This window comes from Oreochromis aureus, linkage group 17 (assembly GCF_013358895.1).
Source record: "Oreochromis aureus strain Israel breed Guangdong linkage group 17, ZZ_aureus, whole genome shotgun sequence".
In the NCBI taxonomy this organism is placed as follows: Eukaryota; Metazoa; Chordata; class Actinopteri; order Cichliformes; family Cichlidae; genus Oreochromis; species Oreochromis aureus.
Window position 1 is genome coordinate 17986263 of NC_052958.1, and position 23760 is coordinate 18010022.

At 39.7% G+C, this 23760-nt stretch overlaps 2 protein-coding genes across 9 annotated transcripts in view; one reads left to right on the plus strand and one right to left on the minus strand.

Moving 5' to 3' along the window:
* tbc1d30 (TBC1 domain family, member 30) overlaps positions 1 to 6659 on the plus strand; it is a 29893-nt gene extending 23234 nt beyond the window's left edge. For all 5 annotated transcript variants that reach the window (XM_031746376.2, XM_031746378.2, XM_031746379.2 and 2 more), the window contains one exon: positions 2154 to 6659. In XM_031746376.2, the coding sequence (XP_031602236.1) occupies positions 2154 to 3424 (1271 nt within the window). In that variant the 3' untranslated portion in view covers positions 3425 to 6659. The remainder of the gene's footprint in view (positions 1 to 2153) is intronic.
* Positions 6660 to 11669: 5010 nt separating this feature from the next.
* prkcq (protein kinase C, theta) overlaps positions 11670 to 23760 on the minus strand; it is a 36176-nt gene continuing 24085 nt past the window's right edge. For 2 of the 4 annotated variants that reach the window (XM_039601297.1, XM_039601296.1), the window contains 14 exons: positions 22231 to 22411; positions 22104 to 22135; positions 21942 to 22027; positions 21463 to 21592; positions 19556 to 19665; positions 18933 to 19062; positions 18672 to 18838; positions 17544 to 17717; positions 17348 to 17439; positions 16164 to 16226; positions 15930 to 16068; positions 14684 to 14872; positions 14403 to 14531; positions 11670 to 14101 (listed from right to left, as the gene is read on the minus strand). In XM_039601297.1, the coding sequence (XP_039457231.1) occupies positions 13943 to 14101; positions 14403 to 14531; positions 14684 to 14872; positions 15930 to 16068; positions 16164 to 16226; positions 17348 to 17439; positions 17544 to 17717; positions 18672 to 18838; positions 18933 to 19062; positions 19556 to 19665; positions 21463 to 21592; positions 21942 to 22027; positions 22104 to 22135; positions 22231 to 22411 (1781 nt within the window). In that variant the 3' untranslated portion in view covers positions 11670 to 13942. Of the gene's footprint in view, positions 14102 to 14402; positions 14532 to 14683; positions 14873 to 15929; positions 16069 to 16163; positions 16227 to 17347; positions 17440 to 17543; positions 17718 to 18671; positions 18842 to 18932; positions 19063 to 19555; positions 19666 to 21462; positions 21593 to 21941; positions 22028 to 22103; positions 22136 to 22230; positions 22412 to 23760 lie in introns of all 4 variants that reach the window. The other 2 variants (XM_031746358.2, XM_039601295.1) reach the window with 1 other exon arrangement.

Consider the following 23760-nt stretch of genomic DNA (forward strand, 5'->3'; position numbering starts at 1 on the left):
TGAGCAATCTTTGGTGTTTGACTTTTTAGAAATGATCTTTATTGGAATCAACAGATTTTTACCACAGACACAGCTAATACAAGTAGAGAGCTAAATTCTTGTGGGGAAATCTTGCAAGACCACTGAATCATTTCTAGTGGTGTATATCTATAAAAATGATTGATTTTGACAAAACTCTGGTTTGCATTGGCTCGGTTTTGCAGATAGATGATGCTCTCCAAATGCTGTGCAGTGCACACACGTGTCCGCAGTGCTAAGAAAGCTTTTATTTTTAAATTTGACAGTTGTTATCTGGTATTTTGAGAGAAACTGGTGTCACACTCTGCTTTTATATAATTGATATTTGATCAAAAATAAGTGTGGAAAATGAAATACTGTAGCTACAACAACTGGTGATGGTTTTGCTCTGGTTGCAGGTGGCATACACAATCACCCACCTACAGTGTGTTCTGAACCTTTATTTGGAGGCACCTGTCACTGCTATGTATAATTAATATCCTTTACATGAATAAATAATATTTGTATAAATTAAACTGCTATTAAATATTTTAATTCTTATATGAACTATACAGTATACTTTATCAAAACGCTCTGTAGTGACAGATGTTTCCAGTTACACTTGATTTGGTCAATGATTCACATTCTTTGCCTGCATGTTGGAGGACTTCTCTGTTTTGGGTAATTGTGACACTAACCTTGATGAACAGCTGCAGCTCCTTCCATGATCTATAAGGCTTGTGCAAAAGTATTACAGTCAGCTTTGGTGTTTTCCCTCTGCAGCTGCAAAAATTTATGCATAACACGCTCTGTAAATCACTTTAATCTGTTTTTAAAAAGTCCTGCTTGTATTGTAACATGGCTTATTTACATTGGGGATGGACCTTAACACTGTACATATTATGTAATTTGAGAAAAATCATTTTCACTCTAGTCCACAGCTTCTCTGAATCTCATTACCGCATAAACCAAATGCTCTGAATGCCCCTAGTGTTTGATATCTTATATTGCTGCTTGTAATAGCTAAATGTTTAAAAAATGTCACTGAGCTGATTTAGCTGTACTAAATTTAACGCTAAAATGAATAATTCAGTGTGTTATTAAAATAGAAAACATGCAGTTATATACAATTTTTAAAACATCAAGCTTTACTTGATGGTTTCTGTATCGAATAATTATAAAAAATTAAAGTAAAAGTTGCTAAAATGGAGTCAAGGTTTAGTTATCTAGAGGAAATAAAAACAAAGAATAGTTTAATTGGGTCTAAATAAGCTAATAAGACTTAACAGTAGATTTATTGAGCTAACAGGAGCTGTCTTAACGTAACAGAAAAGAAAACTAGATAGCCTCTGCTACCTCTTCTAGATAACGACAGCTAACATAGGCTAATGGAAACTAAAAAGGGTTGACTGGGGTTGACAGGGGCTAATGGTAGAACAAATGTGAGCAGATAATAGTTAAAAGAAGCTAGCAGGACTTATCTAAACCTAATAGTATTCAATATTAGATATGTCTAGGTAATAGCAGCAAATGAAAGCCAAAAAAAGCAACTGTACTGAGATGTCTAACAGTAGGTACCTGAAGCTAAAAGCATGTGTTTGGAGGTACCATGAGCTAATTGAAGCTAAAAGAAACTACTCAGAACTAACAGTTATTTTGAATGAACAGGTGTTGATGGTAACTTAAAGTAGCTAGCTGCAGCTATCTGGAGGTTATATGAGTTACTAAGAGCTAAAGGGAGCTAACTAGGGCTAACAAAAGCTTAACACAACTATCTGGAGCAAAAATCAGGCTCTAGTTAGCTTTAGTTATCTTTGCTCCTGTTATCTTGTTTGTTTGTTTGTTTGTTTGTTTGTTTGTTTTTTAAATCTTCTCCCCTTGTTTTAATGGTGTTCATATAATGACAGCATGCAGCAGTCATGATTTGCACAGCAACAACAGAATTATGTTTAAGATTACAATTTATTTTATGCCTTATTTTTGTAGTTACTTTGGTCAGCTAAATAAGTTGTTTCTCTGGTTAAAGGGCAAAGTATGTCAAAATGTCTCATGGAATTCGGTCATTTTTACGCCTTCTTGGTAAGCTCAGAGATCTGTTGTAAGCTTGTTTTAATAAATGATGTTTTATTCTCTCCGAACTGTCACCTCCCCTCCAGACAAGTGTCCTGCCACCCGTGTTCTGGCCTCACAGCTCAACCCTTCCAGTTCAGTGATAAACCATCTCCTCCTGGGCCGAAAACCACATGGAGGTGCTCGAGGCTACAGACCCACTTCTGCTACAACGTCCACTTTACCAGGGGCCCGACCTAGTTCTTTGTTCCAGAGTCCGGTTCCTCCGGGTTCCCCAGCCAGGCAGCGCTGTAGCTCCCTGGCCTCAAATAGCACTGGATCTCCAGGAAGCTCCAGAGGAGGTGGGGGATCACCTTGGCGCACTCATGTTCGGCAACATCGGAGGAATATAGCTAGGGCTAGAGCTCAGCTGGGATTTGGAGATTCAGAGGACAGGGAAGACGAAGAGGAGAAGGAAAAAAGAGAATCAGCAAAGTTGGAGGTTGAGGAGCAGGAGGAGAAACAGAGTGAGGAAAATAAACAGGATGATGAGCAGAAAGAGGCGAGCGACTCTTTTATACCTCCGTCTCCTGACTCCTCTGGTACGGGGTCAGCATGTGAAGAGGCTTTACAGGGTTCAGATGAGACTAAAGGAGCAGAAGTTGCAGATGTGGTGGTGCAGCTGGACTCCCTGACTCTAGAGAGTGAATCAAATCAAAGTTCTCCCAACGACCAAAACCCAGATACAGTACCCAAATTACCAGAGTTTAAACCTGCACCCCAAGTCCCTCGCCTCCCTCCACCGCCATCCTCCATCAGATATAAAGAGTCTGACTCATCAGAAAGACACGCTGGCTCTGTCAGATGCTTTTCTCCTCCTACTACTCCACCTCACCACTCCTCCAACTCCTGCATCCCTTCTTCATCACCTTCCACACCAAGCACACCCCACTCTCCAACAGCTCCGCCTTCTCTTGATCAATCTTCCTCAGACTGTCCTACACTAACCTCCACTCCAAAACCCAACTCCGCCTCCTCCTTACCACCTTCTTCATCAGCTAATTGCTTATCTGCACTCTCTCCTCCTGCCTCCTCCAACTTTTACAAAACCTCCTCCCCCTCCACCCCCTCCCTCTCCTCTATCTCCTCATCCTCTAGATCCCAAGTCTCCTCTTCCCCGTCAACTCCCGGGCTCTCCTCCATTCCTAAACAGCAGGTCTTCTCCCCGTTCCCTTGTGTGAAGCAGCCCAGGAAGTCTGTCGCAGCCAGAAACCTCGGCCTCTACGGTCCCACCTCCAGAACTCCCACCGTCCACTTCCCTCAGCTCAGCCGCAACCTCAACCGCAGTAGTGCAGCCGGACTAACGGGCAGGCGATGAAAAGTCCTGACTGCACCATGTTGCCTCCTGCATATTAGGAAAAACACCTAAATATCACATATGAAATAAAGTAAAATGTCTAAAAGATTGAAGCTCAGCTGTAGTTTAAGAAGTAACTGAGTGTTAACTTTGTTTGTTGGGGGGGGGATTCCCACTGCATTAGTACATTTGAGGAGCTTGGGACAGCATCCAGCCCCTCACTGTGGCCTATGCAGGTCATTCTTGACCATAATGGATTAACAAAACAACAAAAAAGATTCCCATGGGTGGAGCCTCCATCTGTTAAGTGCATACGCATCTCTTCAGTAGCAGCTTGTTCTCCTGGACTGAAACGTGAAGATGCTGTGGTCAGATTCTTCCTTCTGGACTTCCTTGGACCATATTTACCACTACAGTGGAGTATCTTTTCCTATGAGTTTGCACAATAGCCATCCAGTTGTTTCTATGCCAAGTATTTAAAAATAATAAGTACACACGAAACATGAGATACCTAAGAATTTCTGTAATGGAGAAATGAAAAGAACTGCCTAATGATGTCCTGAAGCACTTAACATTTTTGTTGTAATGTTAAAATCTGTGCATGTGTTTGTTTGTTTCAACCAGTCATCAAGAGTGAATGAAGATCAGGGGCATTTTTCTTAGTTTATTTTGAAGGCTGTGTAAGTGAAATGAATCTAAATATAAAAAGTGTTTGTTCTGAAACTGGTTACTGGAATTGATGGGCTCTTGTTTTACAGTACTTCCGAATGTGATAATTTATAAGGCAAAGGCAGAAACACTTACTGTGTCAGCACTTTGAATTTTGTCAGTACAAGTATTCAACCACAGGAATGCTTCTCACTGGGCTTTGACTGCAATGCAGCTGCATAAATACATGGGGATTCAAGCATGAGAAACCACAGTACAGTTCTTATGATGTATGCTTATGACCTTTGAGAATTTTGAAGTTCTAATTCAGTTCAAGTCTCAGAAATCAACCTGAAAGTTGATACAAGTCAGACTTATACAAATAATCCAGACAGCATTTGCAGTGTGACAATCATTACACCGCTTTATAATGCTGCATCTGAAAGAGAAAAGGTTCTGATAGCTTATTTGTAATTTAGTCAAAACTTATCAAATATCCTTAATTTTTGTGAGATTGGTTTAACTTGTGAAATGATTCTGGTTCCTTTCACATATTTATGCACATATTGTTCATTTTATATCAGTTTACAACAAAACTGCCAAATTCACAGACGTGTATTGCACTTCACTTGACATAAAGACATCCAGTTGTCCTGAATCTCTTATCTTGGATTTTATTATTTTTTTCATTGAGGCTTTCACAAGGCTTCTTCAAAGTTCAGAAGTGCATATATCTATTAAGTGCTTGAATTTGTTACCCCCTGCCTGATTTATTGGCTGAGTTTTATTGTGGCTCAGATTGGAAACATTGGGAGACGGGCGTGTTTGTCAGCCTGAATGCATTTTAGATGCAGCTGCTTGTATCCTGAGGTATTATCAGTTCAGCTGGTGCCTTCAGAAACACTGCATTATCCAGCTAATAGCCTGTAACAGCACCATCTATAAAACTCAGATTGTCTCGTTAATTCAGGAAAACAGGAAATTATGTATGCTTGCAGTCAGGTGAATGTCGTGTGCTTCTGTTTTTCATGCATTATCCAAGATGGCCCAGGGGAGCACACTTTTTCTTTCATGGCGCAACTTTAAAAAGAAACTTTTGCTTTTGTGATTTTAAATAAATAGCTTGCTATGCTTAGCTAACATTTAATTGTTTTGAATAAGTTCAAATGTAATAAAAAGAACAAAAAGTGAGCTGGTTACGAATGTAGGACAAACGGCTGCACTATGATGTAATATGTGGAGAAGGATTCATCATTAAATGTGAAACGGTTAGCTCAGTCTAAAGCTGAGCTGCAGAAGAGCTGGCTTTAGAGCTTTAGGTTTCTCTCATTTTCTTATTTTTAAATCTTCATTGATGGACGTTGTGAGTTGCACAGAGGGACAGATGAGAAAAAACAGTTAAAGCAAGCTGTTTTTAGCATTGCCACTCCATCCACCCTGCCTGCAATCTCTTCTTCATTTCTCTTGTGCACAGTCTGTTCGTTTGGGTGGTTGATACTAGGAATTTAAACTCATCTGCCTTCACTGTCTTTACTCCTTGCAGCTTCATCATTCCACCTCTCATTCACACACATGTATTCTGTCTCACTTTTGTTCCTCTTTTATCCAGAGCATACCTCCACCTCTTCAGGCTCTTTTACAGCTCTTCTCTACTCTCAATAAAGATCAGTCTTGTCTGCAATCATCATAGACCACGCATACTCTTGCCTGAACTCATCTGTCAACCCGTCCATCACTGTTGGAAGCAAAAAGGGTCTATCTTGAACGCCTCTGTCACTTCTGCCAACAACTTCCCCATATCTTCATCACTTTTATAGCCCCTCACTTCCTGCTTACTAATCCTCTTCCTCCATCTATCTTCTTCTTTAATTTTCTTCAGTCATCAGCTCCTTAAAGTACTCCTTCCAACTTAACACACTGTTCATTCATTTAGTATGTTTCTATCTCTATCCTTAATCATCCTAACCTGCTGCACATCCTTTCTAGTGTGATCTCTCTCTGCCTAGCCAGTCAGTACAAGTCTTTTTCTCCTTCCTTATTGTCCAGCCTCATACAGCTGCTGTTTTTCTCCATAGTTGCAGAAATTTGTGAAATTGTTAGCATAGTGAAGCAAATCCAGTAATCCACTGGAGACACATGGATGGTTTTCTCTACTGAAATTTAAGTCTGAGCACCTGTCTGGGACCACAGGTGTGATCCAGAGTTCATCAGTTATACCCATGATCATTTTTATCACATTTAAAACTTCATTTGAGTTCATTTTCTCATTTAAGTGTGAGGAGAAAAAGCATTTAGCACAGCTGTTGTATCTGGTTTCCACGGTCACATTTTAAAATCATGACTCTTTGCTGTAGTATCATGAAAACATCTGTCATTTCTGCATAGCATATCATTTTTCCCCCCCCTGGTTCTCTAACAAAAACACTGTATTTGGTTTCATGTGAAGCAGCAGCTGTGTGCTGTATGTTGTGTATGATGTGTTAAAGGGACATGTCACCACGTACTGTACACCAAACTATCCTCAGTTACTGTAAAGAGTTTTGATGTACTGTAATTTCCACACTCCAAATAAAGAAGTACTGCGAGAACAAGAAGCGGCTCAGCTTTATTGGGACATTTTTTTCCCTTATTGGATGTTATTGTCATGAGAAAATGAGAGTGCTGTGAAAAGGTATACAGGTAAGGCTTCCATAGGAGTCAAGAGCAGCCAGGTGCTGCTAATCAAATGGACTTGATTAACTAATCGTCAGCAGGCGTGAGCAGCTTTTGCACTTGCTGGTCTGGAGCGTTTAGGTGTGCGTTAAGGAAATGCCTCAGTCTTCTCAGGAGAGGATGGCCCAGCACATTTACGCCAAGGTCAGACCATGTGTTGTTCAAAAAAAGCTGTAAAACCTACATCTGAGAACTTAATTATCATGTTAAATGTTAAAGATTATGAACACGTATGGCTATTTATTGAGGGTTTGAGAGTAACGAAATTTCTATTCTCTGTATGTCCTGTACATGTGGTAGAATTGACAAATAAAGTTGACTTGACTTGACTTGACTTGTTTGGAAAGTTTTGTAGCAGAAAATTGCCTCTTTCTAGAAATAAAATGTAATGCAAGCTGTAGGGTGCAAAGGTAAACATGGAAAAAAAAACCCTCAAGACTTGTGGAATAATGTCCTTTGGAGAGATGAGACCAAAGTGGAGCGGTTTGTCCATAATGCACACTGCTATGTTTGGTGAAAACCAAACACAGCATATCAGCACAAACACCACATGCCAAAAACGAAGCACCGTGGTGGAAGGGTGATGATTTGGGCTTGTTTACAGGAACTGGGCACCTCACAGCCACTGAGTCACCCATAAAGTCTTCTTACCAAATTATTCTAGAGACAAATATGCAGCCATCTGCTTGACAGTTAAAGCTTGGCCATAACTGGCTCATGCAGCAGGCCAGTGATCCCAAGTACAGCAGCAAATCTATAACAGAATGGCTGAAAAAGAAAAGAATCAAGGTGTTGCAATGTCCAAGCCAAAGTCCAGATTTTAGCCCAATTGAAATGCTGTGGTCAGACCTTAAAACAGCTGTGCATAAACAAATGTCTGCAAACCTCAGTGAAAATAAGCCAAAGTTTCTCCACAATAAGACTGATAATTATACAGAAAAGGGTTGCTTCAAGATCTTATCAATAAAGGTGGTTTTACAAGACTGTGAATCATAGCGTTTAGTTAGTTTTTCTCAGAACTGCATAATCTATTTTGATATGGGTTATGTTTAATTCTTGGCTCCTGCGAGTCAGTCATTTGCCAACCTTTGAGGAAGTATTTAAACAGACAATTATTCTCATGCCAGGCCATAAGGCTATGTTATTGCACTGGCTGCAGCTATGGAGGTCACTGAGAGGTAACAGCTCCCTGTTTAGAGGCCAACCGTCTGTGCTAGGAGTTTGGGGGAGTGGTGGCTGAATAAGTCAGAGGTTCGTCAGGCCATTGACCTGTGTTCTGCATTTGGATTTGCTTTATAATTACTAAGTATTTAACTTGTTCATGAGGTTTAAGAAGAGGTTGTGATTTAGGGTAAAAAACAAAACAAAACACACCCTCAAAAATAATAAGTTGAGTCACAGGTCTGTCTCAGGTCAGAACACAATATGTGCAGAGCTCAAGTGAGCCACACCAGCAGCCTTGATACAGCACCACTAACTGAAGTCCCTGGAATGATAATAGGATTTTTTTTCTCAAAGTGAATTTTGGCTAAACTTTCAAGGTGGCTGCCTGCTGAAAAAAGGTTTAGCAGAAGAATGGTCTCGTGTTTATTTGCAGGTGAAATATGAAACAATCTTACTGAAACATAAAATAGATTTTGGCTTTTGATTGTCAAACCTGCATGTATAATTGATTTGGTTACTTTTTTTTTTTTACACTGTGTGAATGAGCGAGCGAGTGAGCATGGATCTCAGCGCGCCAACTACAAGATTGGCATCGGTTGCATTGCGTGCAGCTATTTGTGCCAACACAAGGGCCATCATCTACCCACTGCACCCGTGGTGTCACAGCTTTACAGTGAATCTGTGTTACCTTGTTTGAACAAGGTATTCAGCTCCGGTTAAAACCTCTTTGGGGCCCACCAACAGTTTCTCTACACAGTAAAAACCCCAATACTACTTATTATACTGTACCATTTTTGTAAAGGAAGTTTATTTAGGTCACAGGTGCTACAGAGCACCTGATATTGTTTGGTTGATGGGGACAAGAGACAGGTTTTTATGTTCTCAAATATTTAATGAGCAACTTAAATAATAAAATAATAAAATGAAAGTTTAATTTAAAATAAAATGTGATTCAGGACAATGATTGGAGGTAATCATGTCATCTATATTGATGTGTGTCAAAAAAGGAATTTTTTGTTCTGTATTTCTGTCTCTGTCACATGCAAATATCTGGCTATGACTGGTATGAAAAAATAGTTGTAGATGATTGGCTCCAGCCTGATAACGACCTCTTACATGAGGAGTCAAGACGTCAGTCTAACTGGGGAAGCAGTAAGACACATTTGTTGTGAAATTAATAAATAATAATAAATAAATTTTTAAAAAAGAAGTGGTTCATGTGGCTGCTTGGGACTTGTAGATATGTTTTTCATGTGCTGTCTTAGCCATCCTTAGCAACCTGTTAACTGTTTGACAAAGATGTAAGACACAGATGTTAAACATGAGACATGGGGCCAAAACTGGATGCCAAAAAGCTCGCTCTGGCCCACTGGATTTGGGTTTGGCGTCAGCATTAGTACACAGAAATGTAAAATTTATAGCATGTATTTCCAGGTCTTGAGAAGTTGTTTTAATCATAAATAATACAAAGCAAAAATATTCATTTCTCTATGTGACACTTTTGTCTTTGTAGAGCTACTATAAATTGTAATGCACATGTAATACAGATACTGTTGCTATGTTTTTTTTTTAAAAACTCTGATGCAGTGCGTAAAAACAAACTAAAATAAGTTTGACACGTCAGAGCTAAGATATTTGGCAGCAGCCCTCAAAAACAACCACCGCTTAATGGTAAGTTCTAAACAAGCAAACTGAGTAAGACATGGGGTTTTGTGGTATTCTGACCTACAAAATTATCCGTGTTATCTAGGCTGACTTGCATATAAACATGCATCACGAGCAATAAATATTGACACTTTTTATGGGTATGTATGATCACTTGCAAAGAAACAAGCAAAACCCATAAAACTAACCCTCAACTCTAACTCTAATTCTCAAAAATCAGAGAATAAATACAGTAAAGCAAAACCAATAACTGACCCATATCCAATGCTAAACTACTAGCATCAAAATGTGTTTGTTTGCTTTTAGGATTAGTTTTTCTTCCAATAATCAGTGACTTACTGAAAAATGTGATAAACACTTTTAATTGGTTCTTACACACAAACAACAACAACAACCACAACAACATTTCTGAATGTTTTCTTATTCTGGATAAATTGATAAGTATTAGTATTAGTATTGAATACTATTGTCTTTCTTCTTCATATAATCACGTGGGAATTTCTTTTTCAGGAACATCCCTAATGTGATTGGTTTTCCAGCAGAGGGCGACCTGACCCCAGTCCAAATAATGCTTGTATCTCATGTAGAATAGTGTCATCCTCCCTGAGCAGACAGAGTACTGTCTTTGGCTCCTTCTTGTTGCCAAGTAAACAACGACCCAATCTTTTTGCAAGTTCAGTGTAAATCTTAACCCCGTCTCTCCCAAATGTTGTGTTACTCATGCATATTCAGATTATTTGTCAATATATTCAAACCAAGATTGGTATCAGAAATCTCAAATCCATAATTGTTAAAGCAGCAGTACGCTGGTATGTTTGAAGGAGTATTATATATAGCAGGAAAAAAATCTTTTACATTTTGAGAATATTGAGTTTAACTTCAGTTGAAACATTTTTGAGAATGAAGCCAAAATATCCAAATGTTTTTTTTTTTGTTTGTTTTTTTTGTCATTTTCATTTTTTAAATATTTTTAAAAATTGAATAACCTGGCATGTTAGCCATCGGTATTAAAAATCTGTGAATAAAGTCAAACTTTATTCTTAAAAGTTTAAAGTTTTAAGTGGAAATTTTGGAGAATAAATTTAAAATGCTTTTTTGAGGGTAAAGCCAAAATTTTGGGAATAAAGTTTAAAATTGGAAAGTTTGAAAGTCATGTGAAACTTGACTGGTGATGCATTGGTGGAATCCTACTTCTAAGTTTGTTTTAATGTGAAGGATATTTTCCTGTTTTTGCAGGTAAACACAGTGTGATGATAAATATTAGTACTATCACTTTTCTCATTATGTTAACATGATGTCACGGTCCACAGACTTAATCCTTGTTTTGTATTTCCTTCTTTGTGTTGTTTATGATTTGGATTTTGGTTTTCATTACTTCCCGAGCATTATGAGGCTTTAGTACTTGTCATGTTTTACATTTGTGGAGTTATCAGTCTGTCTTTTCCCCTTCTGTTCAGTTCATGTGCCTGTTGTGTATACTTGTTTCAGTGTGGCTGTTCTTCATTTCCTGCTTTATTTTAATAGTTAGTTGTCTTTTGTGCCTTGCATTTAGTTTTGCTTCCTTGTCTTGTCCTAATTAGTTTCAGCTGTGTCTTGTTTCCCTGGTGTTTCCAATCTCCTCGTGTGTATTTAAATCTTTAGTTTTCCTTCAGTTTTTGTCAGTGTCTGTCTGTTCCTTGTCTGTTTTATTAACATATTCTAAAGTCTGGATGTTGTTTCACTCGGACTGCTACACTTAACTTAATTAAAGCTTTGTTTTTGATTATTTGTTTGGCTGTCAGTCCTACATCTGGGCCATCCATAGCACCCTAATGAAAAAAGTGCCTCTGACATTCTTTCTTAGGTAGTCTATATTTAGGACTGAGTGCTAAAATAATGCACCCATCAGTTGAGTAAATGTCTGTAACAGTGGAAAATATGGTAAAGTTCCAAATTAAGTGGAAAAACTGAGATGGCTATTTTTGTTAACACCTCCTCCTCTGGTCTCTGTCATTCTGATGTAATACTACACGACTGAGCAGTTTTCATGTTGTCCCTCACCAAAACAAACACATTTTTTTTTTAAAAAAAAGCCCACAATGTGCACACTTTAATGTACAGAATTCACAATGAGGAGAACATCAAAACTACAGTATGCAGGGAGTAGCTCATCATTAAAACAACAAAACTCCTGAGATACAACAGGAAAACACATGTAAACAATAACCCAGTTATTAAACTTCAGTACATTAACAGATCTACAACCAAGTAACAACACAGCATATCAGATGAATTGTATCATTTATTTACATAAGAAAAAAAACAGGCGATAAAATAAAAAATAAACAGGAACAGGACAAGAAAACTAAGTTTCCATTTGGTTAAATCAACTTTCTCAGTTTGTTTTACTTGAAGACGTTAACTTCATTAAAATATTCTGAGGCACCATAAAATCACTACAAGCACATTTTCTATTTAAACACACAGCCCATTAAGTAGGAGGCCTGTACTACCGAATAACTTCAGCTTACTGTATCTGCCTTCATTTACAATAACACTGCAATCGAAGGTAATTATAAACTGGATAAGCCCACTCAGGGTTTCCCACTGTAGCTATTAGCATCTTCACAGGACAGCATATGACCAATGACACATGTGGACAGATCTACCACTTTGAAAAAGTTGAAAAGATCATTATACCAGCAGCAAAACGCCATGTTTTATTAAGGAAAAGTCTGGAGAGTTAAAGGCTCTACTTGTGATTATTACTATCTACCCTGTTTCCGTTACCAACAACAGATGCATTATAATGTTCTAATGTAATTAATTATGAATTAATTTGTGTGCAAAAAGACGTTAATCTTGCTGCACTAGGTTTGTTGGCAAAACATCACCGTGCAGTAATTAAAAGATGAAAATTACAATAAATTAAGCCTATAATGTTTTTGTTTTTTAAAAAAAAAACATATTTCCATACAACTTTCATCCTTACCATTTGATTTTGCAAAAAAAAAAGAAACTATCAAAAATTGTAGAAGATGATTCACGGTAGGACATATTTTTCAGATTTAAAAAAATCACAATGGCACATAAATATCCGACTGGACTTTATGAACCTTCAAGTGACTGTAAACCCAGTTTACTGGCCTAAGGACTGAATTAATTAGGCCTCAGTCAGGCAGGCTTAGAGATCAGTCAGCATCACCCACGGCAACCACAGGCCACTCGGTAAAAATGTATTCTCTGACCAGTTGGCGATGGTTTGCTGGAAGTTGCTGGCTGTTAGGTGAAAGTGGTTGCAATGAGGTGTATAGGGTGCTGCATTTAAAACCTTGTGATTACTATGGTTACTGTGGCCAGTTTGCATGAAGGACGCCAACTTGCCTACAAACTCTGTGAAAAGGGTGATATAAGCTGTTCTGCTTCAAAGTAAAAGTTACACGTTTAAGGTGCAACGTCCCTCATTGAGCATTTGCAGACAATTTAGCATCTTCAGTGCAAACTACGGATGAACAAAGAACTTCATCCGAGAGTGAGATTTCTGATCCAACACCTTTGCAACCAAATTCACAAAGCAGCCCCTCCTCAGTTGGTTGGAGATTACATATTTTTCCCTCAGCGAGCTTTAGCTGCCGGTAAGTACAAGGATTTAGTGCCCTGTAAAATTGCTAGACAGAAAAAATCAGGAATGAAATTGTTCCTCAAGATCTGATTTTCTTATTGATGCTCGTCGTGGAAAGACAAGAGCTATGAGTAAAAATAATTAGTTGGAGGGCTCTTCCAGAAATAGTGGTGCTTTTTTTCAGGAAGTGATGAGTCCCAAATGTAACGTGCTCTGGAGCAGGCTAGGTCTGTATCATCTGGCTTTGGTAAGATGAGAACTGGCTTCCTGACTTCATATAAACTAGACGTAAGCCTGAAGTTACCTACCTAAGTCCCAAATCCAGCGTCACAGTACAGGCCTCGAGACATGAAGATGCACACTTTCTCTCTTTCTTTTTTATTTTTAAAAAAAAAAATATTTGCACGTTTGCACAAGTGTGCAATGTGTGAATAGTTTCATGACAAAATAAAACCAAACCAACTGCATGCTGTCAGAATAACACTGTAAGAAAATGTATGCCTTTAGTCAACTAAACTCTGACGTATCAAAGTTGACTACAGGTACATTTTAAAGGTATTTGTGTGAAAGTTAAAGATCCGGTCACAGTTTGGTTGTATCAGTTTACACCCAGGAATACCCCTTTACTTAGCATCTTCATGTATGTGAGTTTTGCCACATTCAGGTTCTACAGTAGGTTCCAGTTACAGTAACTGCTGGTTGTGACTGAGCAGCGTGTTTGTAGATTCTAGCTATTTTTTGTCCGGTGGTCAACGTGCTGCGATCCGAACCATGCCAGGATTAACGAAGGAGAAGTTTCTGAACATCGTCTGGTCTACGCTGTTGATGAGCGTGCGGTCAGCACACGATAGTCTGGGCTTCTCATTGATGAACTCTTTATCGAAATTACTGCAGTCGCTGGGTGAGGTCTGCAAGGACGAAGGGCAAATATTTCATTACATGCAATATTTAGATTAACAAGTAAATACTGCAGTCCAGTGATTTTCAAAGGGTGGGCCGTGGTCCCCAAATGGGCTGCAAACAAACTTAAAGTTAGGAAAGTAAGGCTCTCGATGCAGACTCCAATCTGAAGTTTGAAAATAGCCACTATAGTCAATTACTGTGTCGACAACTTTCTAGATTATATTTACTTTCACCCGTCGGCCATATCAGCCAGCTACCAGTTTTTCGAGTGGATATGTTGAGTAAGTGGTTCCCTGTTGTACTTACTATAGTTGGTGTGAAGGGCGCCGGCACCTGCCGTTGCTCTAAGGCGTTCCAGTCTGTGCTGCTGAAGAAACTGTGCTGTCTGATGTTTCCTTTGATTCCCAGCCGCTCCTCAGGTTCCCTCACAAACAGCTGAAGCACAAACGCACAGAGGTTTAGCTATAGGGCCCCGAGAGGTATTTGTATGCATTTAATGAACATACAGGAAACTCAGTAAGAATCCTTGCTTTCTTTTCTTCCTGCTGTGATCTTATTTAAACTGGCCACTGAAGCACTTGTCTGACCTTGATGAGTATGTCCTTGGCAGCTTTGCTGAGCCAGTTGGGATAAATGGGGGTGTCTGTCCGTATGGACTGAAACAGCTCCTCTTCATCACGGCCGTGGAACGGAGACTGACCGATCAGCATCTCGTACAGCAGCACTCCGAATGACCACCAGTCCACAGAGCTGTTGTACTTCTGACCCAGCAGGATCTGATACATAAAGATCACACAAACTGGTAAAATGAACAAGTTAAAGTGGGTTTTTCTTATTTTCTGTCGTGCACGTACTGTTACAATGGCAGATGTTCACATATAAATGGCCAGAGTTTTAAAGAATGAGGTCAATAACGTTTGAAAATAAGTCCTTATCAGTCAGATCTTGGGTTTTCGATTGCTCTCGATGTCAAACTAATTTTACGTCCTTGGTCACATACAGCTCACTGTGATCTTTAAGCGGGCTAGACCAAGGAAACTCCCCTTTCTGTGTAAACAAGTTTAACCACACACTAATTGCCTTGGATATCTTTGTATTTAAAAAAGAAGTGTAATTTTAGTATATCTCAGTTTTTCTATATGACAGAAATGCTGCATTATCTGTCAGCACGACTTTTTGGGACTGATTTGTAAGTAATAAATGTGTAAAACTGCAGAAAAAGTAGCTCACTGCCCAGAATATCCTGTAATAATAATAATAAGATTGTGGTAAAAATGTTTTTTTAAATGTTGATCTATTGCTTTGTTATGCTGGAGAAGTCTGAATAGCTGTGGGGGAGGTCTTTATCAGCAGGAAAATCTGTAAAACTTGCAAATACTGTTAAAAGTCCAAAATCCGTGTGCTCGTTCACATTTTCCGAAACTGTCTAGTGAGCTGGATTTAATCTTTTCGTGGCTGATTCTGGTCCCTGGGGCCATATGTTTGACACCTCTGTCCCAGATTGTCAGCTTACAGTTTTTTCTAATCTTTAATATTTTAAAATGTGGTTTAACTTGTTATTTTAAAGGGGCAGCTTAGAGGCTTATTTCTCCACAATAGCCTGCATAAGATAAACAAGGCTTATTTTGAGCTGCGCATCATGCAAAGCTATTCTAACAGAGTCCAAATATTAATGTACAGACCTAACATCAAAAGCCCTCCTTAAAACGTCTCTAGAATTTAGACGTTTATGCGTATCACTTGGTGGCCAGCTGTGGTCGAATGATCCTTTTAATCAAAAGGATACCAGTTTATTACAACATTTACATTACTACAGCATGCAAAGGATGTCACCTCTGGGGCGATGTAGTCTGGGGTCCCGCAGAAGGTGGAGGTCCGTACATCATCCTGCATGTTCTCCTTACACATGCCAAAGTCTGCTATCTTTATATGACCATCTGAGTCCAGCAGCACGTTGTCCAGTTTCAGATCTCTGCAGAGGTGCAAGAAAAGAAAATGATTCCTCTTGGACTATATATTTCATGCCATGAATTTCAGTGCCGTTTCTAGCTCTCACTGAGCACCTACCTGTAAATAATTCCTTTAGAGTGCAGAAACTGGAGCCCACAGATGATCTCAGCTGCATAGAAGCTGTAAGGAGACACGGATGTATGTGAGAAGAGAGGATAAAATTCATCATTGATCAGATTTTGGCCAACCTAGGTCAATATAGTTGAAACTCTGAAATAGACAAACAAAAAAAAATCAACAAACTTAAAAGTTAATTATGTCACAGAAATAAGGATCACATGTCGACTGTATATAGAAATGAACATAAACACCATAATAATCCCCATAAGAGACTGTAAGTTTGAAGCCTGAGGGTGGCCTTAGCTTCTGGGGTAACTGATATCCATGCTTTACTAATGCAGATAGATTAAAAAAACATAACCAGTGGCTTCCAGATTGTATGTCTGTAAATGCAAGCCCCTTCATTTGCTCTCTACGCAGACCCACGTGTAACTAAAGGATGCTAAAATGTAGAATTTGCACTAAAAATGAAAACCACTGGCAATCTGTAGATAATTGCAGATGAATGTTTATAGAGATTAGATCTATTAAAACCAAATGTGACGAACAAGAAAACAAGACCAAGAAACCAAGGGCAATGCACGGCCATTTGGTAGCGAATTCTGAATCCCAAGTGGTTACTTGTACTTTAGTGGTTAGAGTGCGTCTAACCACTGAAGTACACCAGATGTTTGTCTGACGCATGTCTCAGTCCTGCATCAAGTCACACCACAGGCGTGTCAGAAGCAGAACATTTAGTCTGCATTGGGTATTTTATTTTGAAAATTGACCACATTCTCCATGCTGCTTTTGTATCTGACTTCCTGCCCTCGTTGCCTACTCTGTGTAGCAGCTTCTGGGATGCTTATAAATGTGGCATCGGGTGTATTCAGGGGTCAATCAACTCTTGCTTTGTCTATTTTCCACTAAGTTGGACTGTAATTTCCTAAATGAATGTCATTTTTCTATTAAATAAGATGTGAAACTAGTGATGGAAACCAAAAACTTAATTAGGAAATAGTTTACTGAGGTATATGGATGTTTTTTCGCCCCCATGCTGGTAATGATTAATCATGCAGGTTAAAGGTACATCTGCAGTGAAGGCACTTTTCAAGCCTGGAGGTTACATTCATCCAGTAAAGACCCAAACAGTGCAAAACTACAGTCGTGTGTCACTGTGAGAGCTGCGTCTTTTGACTCACGTGGCTCTGTGCAAGTCAAACTTGTGGCAGTTTTGGATGTGGAACATAAGATCCCCTCCATTCAGATACTCCATGACGAAGAACAGGTTTTCCTGGATGTGAAAACACAGAGGGTCAGGGCTTTGTTTCCAGAGACTTATTTTCAGTGGCTACCTACTTGCATGCAGTGACTGTGCAAGTGTACATGGGTCATCACCTTAGTTTGGAAGGTGCAGTAAAGATGTGTAAGGAAGGGATTTTCCCAGGCTAGAGACAAAACCCTCCTCTCTACCATGGTGCACTCAACATCATCATCCATCAGCACCACGTCTTTCTTCAGAGCCTTCACTGCAAAAAACTCCCCGCTCCTTTTCAGCTCTGCTAGAAACACCTGGAGAAGACGAAAGACAAATAAAAACCTTTAAAAAAATATCTTCAGTTTGGACATATAGAGTTGTAGCCTGTTGCCCACTCATTTACCATAGCTAGCTCTATGTGTTGCAAAGACTTTGAAGTAACAAGAAGTAGGTGGTTTTCAGTGGAAACTGGCTGCACAACACATTTGACCACAAGCCTCAGAGTGCTGTGTTAAGCCCTCCGTGCTGTGTGCATCTGCTAGCAAGAATGACTAAAATATGATGCTTTGACACATTTGCAGAAAACGCTTTCCCCCCCACTAAGAAATTCCACTAAGAAAAGGGCAATAATTTGTTTTTGTTGCATCCAGTTTTTATTCTCCTCCAAAGGGAGGGAGTATGTAATCACTTCTGTTTGTCTGTTTGTTAGCAGTTAAGCATCCACAGTTTTCAAGATATCATGTTTAAATTTTTTGTGACGGTAGATGATAGATGCCAATAACAGCTTGGGCATATTCAGTTTTGATGAAAAGGTCAAGATCACATCAAATGTGAATGTCAGTGAAAACTTTAAACCATGTCAAGTAATATATCATATGAAAGTACATGTGGAGAGCTGCAAGACAAATTTTACATTTTAACACGACGCCCTATGATGTCACAATAACGCCATAAAGTTCACAAGTTCGCACACTGCACCAATATATCCTAAAACCTCAAGCTTATAGAAGATTTCAGCAAATTCTGCTCCAATCATATGGGTAAAGATAATAAAGTACACCATTTTAGTATGTAAGGCTCCAAGGTCATAGGTCAAAGATCAAGTAAAAGGTTTTACTACAGCTCTTGCCCTTCGGGGGAGTTGTGCTCTTTAAGTGCTTTTGTTAATATGTTGATATATAAAGTAACATGACAAAGATGCCACATCTTCATGCACGCTCTGCTCCGTGCTTTTCTTTTCCTCTTTTGAATCAGATCGCCTCTGCTACCTTGCCAAAGCTGCCTTTCCCGAGCATCTTGTGCAGTGTGAAGTCGTTGATGGTAAATTTGGGTTGGTGATCTTTCCTCGGAACAGCGTACAGAGGCTCTTCTGGCAGCACCTCGCTGACCGACCTGCTGACATCTCCTGGTCCCTCCCATGAAACACCCTGATAATCTGCTACAAGAAGCAGGTCGAGAAACACAAATGAGATAAAGTATGCAGTATGTATCCCTGTCTAACGGAAAGGAACATTTTAGAGGTTGCATACCTTTACTTGCAGGTGTAGCTGTGGCTGGTAAACCCGTAACTAGCCCGGATGGAGCTCGCACCACTCCCGGCTGGGCAACACTTACTGGACCTTCCCGACCAATAATGTCACTGTCTCTGGTGCTTCTCGCCTTAAAGCAAAAGGTAGGCCCAGTTTCAAAATGGAGTTTTCCACAGTAAAGTATTCCTTAATTCCTAGTATTAAAGGGGACAATATTATCTGTTTTCTTATTTGCTTTAGTTTTTCTTATGTTATCTAGTGTTACATCGTCTTATGTTAGATCTTCTCATTAAACAAAGTTTCATATAATGAAGTCTTCCTGTTAGATGTGCATGATGTTACAGAGATGGAATATCTCGTGCTATTCAAGTCTTCTCTTTGCAAGGAGCAATCAGAAAGTTGGCTTAAAGGAGGAGAAGTTAAAAATGCTTGCTTTTAATCAAGGATGAATTGAGGGGCGTCACCAAAACTCAGTATCAGATAAATCGGGATTATTTTGATGCAAAGCTACTCTGCTGGAACTGAGGAGAGCAGGTCCAGTTTAAGAGGTTTTTTAGTCACTAAAAGCAGCATATAAACGAGGAAACAGTTGAATTGGTTGAAGGCATTTCTGTTTGTCTCACCTGCTGCTTGCTCTCAATGACTGCCAGAGCTTCAGCCATCAGTTTCTGGTTGACCCCGCAGAGGTTAGCCACTTTCTTTTGGCATTTATGGTGGACGTTCATGCTGCATTCTGCACAACATCAAACACAATATAAACTCAGTTGAACACATAAAGAACATTCAAAGCAGTGCAAGATGGCAATATTTAACACTGTTATTAGTTATGCAAAAAGTAATGTATCAGCTTTTACTTCAGAATGGGGTAATATTAAAATTTATAATGACAATGACAGAAAAATGCACACTTATATGTAAAAAATGTTGCTAAAGAGTCCAATTTCTTTTTCACTTGATCCCTTTTTTTCATGTCACGCGTTCTTTAATGTTTGCACATGTTCCTTATATAACTGTGCTGTTTCTAAGCAAACTCTCACACATCCACAATAATAATTTTTCCCATCCCTAACTCCTCAGTCAGCTGGCTTGTACTGGAAATATGATTAATTTCACAGGGAGAACTTTATACTTTGCACCTGCTGTGGCAGCTGCACTGTGTTTCTGTTCAACAGTCCAACACATGCAGCGCATATTTATGCTGGGAAAGGTTCGAACGCCCACTGTTGTCTCAGCTACTGGAAATATATCGAGTAATGCTGTGGATTACATGATCATTTCCATGTGGTGAAAGCCATGTTTTATCAAATTTTGTCAAGTTACATTTTTCAGATAAAGGGAAGTGAGCGCCATAGTTTGCTGCATGTGTTTCAGAGTGTGTTGATGGTATTGTGGAGGAGTAATATAGCTGTGCCGAACCAAGAAACCCCTTCGTGGTAACCTGTAAAAGTCACTGCTGCCAAATTCTTTGATGAATGACTCTTTTTCTGCCTAAAAATTGATGATTCGGGCCTTAAAAATCCAAAAGGAAACATTTGCAATGCAGCATAAGCCATTTAAAACCCACAGATATCTGCATAATCTTGTCTAGAACATTTAATCTTTTGGCAAAGGGGTTTCCCTGCTGCTCGGCAGTTTTTTGATCAACTGTGTGTGCTGAAAGGCAGCTTCTAGAGAAACGGGACTAATTTCAGAGTCAAGATTCAAAAGACTGAATACCACAGAGCTTGTAACTTCAGTCAGAACTGTAAAGTTTCATTTGCTTTTTGTCACTTAGTCTTGTGTCTCAAAACTTCTTGGTAAAGAAGTCAAAATACCTTCATCCAACTAATCCCACATGACCACTCTTCTGTCAAACACACTCAACCCTATAACAAAGCACCAGAAGTTTGGAGGAAATGACATCTGACTGGGGCAACCTGACCGAGATTGTACCATCGGGATGCTGGAGCAGGGCGTTGCCAGAGCAATGAGTCCTCTATGAAGTCCCCCCCAAAACCAACAACAACATAATCCTCGTCCATAGACTCAGCTGAGCTATAGTGCTTTATTTTGAATGATCCATCCATGCATCCAAGTCCAGCCTGCCTTAAATTCTTCCAGGGGGAGACACCGACACATTCCCAAACCAGCCTGACCGTGTCCTGGGTCTGCTGCCCAGTATAACATGCCTGAAAAGCCTCACGTAGGAGGGGAACAGGAGGCACCCTGGCCAGACGCTTGAACCACCTCAGCTGGCTCCTTTTGATGTGGAGGAGTAGAGGCTCTACTCCTAAACAACCATCAGTCTTAGACTTTAAGAGATTGCCAGCATCAATTTTACTTAACCCTTAAACCAAGAACGTTCAGTTCCTAAACTGAGCTTTGAAATAAATTTTATGGCGTAGTGTTGGATTATGAAAAATGTCTGTTATGACACCGTGTCTGTAGCTTTGTCTGTGATGTCACTGCTGTGTTTTGTCTTACCCTGCAGACATAAAGTATAAAATCACACAAAACAAACAAACCAAAACAAAAAACTCCCGCCTCTCACCCTCACATTTGAGCCCCTGCTTGGCGAGTCCCCACAGCAGAGTCCCGCAGTGCTCACAGAAGGTGGGACTTTTGTAGTTGTAGACTTTAAACCTGTGAGGCATGTCGATCTTGAAGCGCTCCTTGTGGATCTAAAAACACATCGCACACAGATTAACGCGGAAGGCGTCAGTAACCAAACACCTCCCATATGTAAACAGCGAGCTTTATTTATTGGCGTTAAATTCCCTCATGCTTTCGTACACATGAACTCTCGCTGACATGGAGCTGAGGAGGAAGTGAAACGAGGGGAAGAAGATGACATGAGACCTGAGCGCCTGGTGCGACGATGCCTTGGCATAAAGCGACTCTTTCATTAGTAAGCATCAGAACCACAAGCTTACACATTTCTTACACGCTCTGTGTCACCACTTGTGGAATTTTTGTCGGACTGGAAGATGTGCAGCGTCATGGAGCAAATCATGTGAAGCAGACACTCACCATTGTTTCCTTGCTGTTTATGGCTGAACCAGTGCATTTGGCGATAACTTTGTCTATGCATTTTTTGTGGATTGCTGCATTGCACTCTAAAAGACAGAAAATAACCGCGTGAGAAAGAGTTACGAAGGCTAGTCGGTAGAAAGACAATGAACCAGCACTCACGTCTGCACTGGTAACCCTGCTTGTTAAGACCCCTGCAGTGGAAAGAAAGAGGGAGAGATGAAATGACTAATACGATTGAAAAAAATGACTAATGTGAAGATTTGTGACTTCTTGGGTTTTTGCATACCAAACAAACTCTTTGCAGACGGAGCAGAAAGTTGGCTGAGGAAAGAACGTCGCGCTGAACTCGTGACACTTGACCACGTGAACTTTGGCCTGCTTTATGGCGCCGCGTCGCTGATGGAGAGTGAACAGACCCTCTCTCTCACGCTCGGACTCCGGGTCTCCGTCCGTGTGACCCACAGCATCTGAAACGCATATTACAACTTTAACTTCAAAGAAGAAGGAAAAAAAACAACACAAAAAGGTGCAGTTTTATTCGTCTTTCTGTGGAGAGAGTGGTGAGACCTGCTAAGAACACAGGATTTCACAGCAAAGTTTCAATTTCTCACCACCCGAGATGTTTCTTACTAACAGCAGAGTTCATGTTGAAAATAAATCTTTCCTTGCACTTCCCATTTCAGCATTTAAGGCCTAGATTTCTTTTATTAAAGCTACTTTCAGCTTTCATGTTACAAGGGGTCGGCCCAGGAAACAGCCTCACATATTTGATTTGACACTAGTTTTGGTTGAAAATTCATTTCATGTTGATTTTTTTTAATTTCACCTGAGCTGACTGATTATACAATTTGTGTTAATGAACAGCTGAGCAGGAACAGCTGTTTTAGTAGCTTGTGAATGCAGATTGTGGACTTTGTGTGTATGGTTTACACCGGTTGTTGATTGCAAACTAACTTTTGGGTTTGGGTCTGGAAAAGGTCACGGTTTGGTTAGCTAGCAGCCTTCTGTGGTCACCTGAAGTTTGCGTGCAAGATGCTGACTTGCCGGCATGCACTTGACCACTACTCCACTAAATGCTAGTCAAGGTGTGAAAAGTGCAATGCAAGCTGGACCCTTCACCTACATTTGCATTTTTGTGAAGCATGCTGGTCGCTGTGAGCGAAACATGTTCTGTTTCTGATTTGTGTCTTGGTCAAGTTCCACTGCTGCTCGGTGCACAGTTGGTGAGTGTTTGTTTATTGTCCAGTTAATCTTTACTGTAGTTTTTACTAACAACATCAGAGACGCGAGCTGGAGATTGTTTCCAGGGAATACATTTCATGTTTAAGAATTCTGAGGCGCGTTTCTCAGAGTAAATGGCTTCAAACTGTTGCTTATATTTAAAAAACTGGTTCTGGTGATATCAGTCTGTGCACATGGACAGGACACTGTATTAACAGTCAATGAGTGAGCAAATTAGTTGCTAATAAAATTGTTGTTGGATTAAAAAAACAAACTAAAACTGTGCATTTAATTTCTTTGTTATCAATAAATCTATTATTTTTTTGCTTTGTAATCGATGGTCTGATTGGACCTCTGTCTTTTCCACTCAGCTTGTGTTGCGGTTTGTATCGCCATCAACCATCATAGTGTTTGGTATTAGATCAAGCACAGTCATCATCTGTGACTAAAAACTATCACTGACCCAAGCTCAGTATGACTTTCATGCTTTCTAAGAGAGCAAACATGCAGAAAATGATCCTAAAATGCTGAATTATTCCTTTAAAACTGCTTCAAACACCACATGTGACTTTGCGTCTGCGCAAAATGTTACATT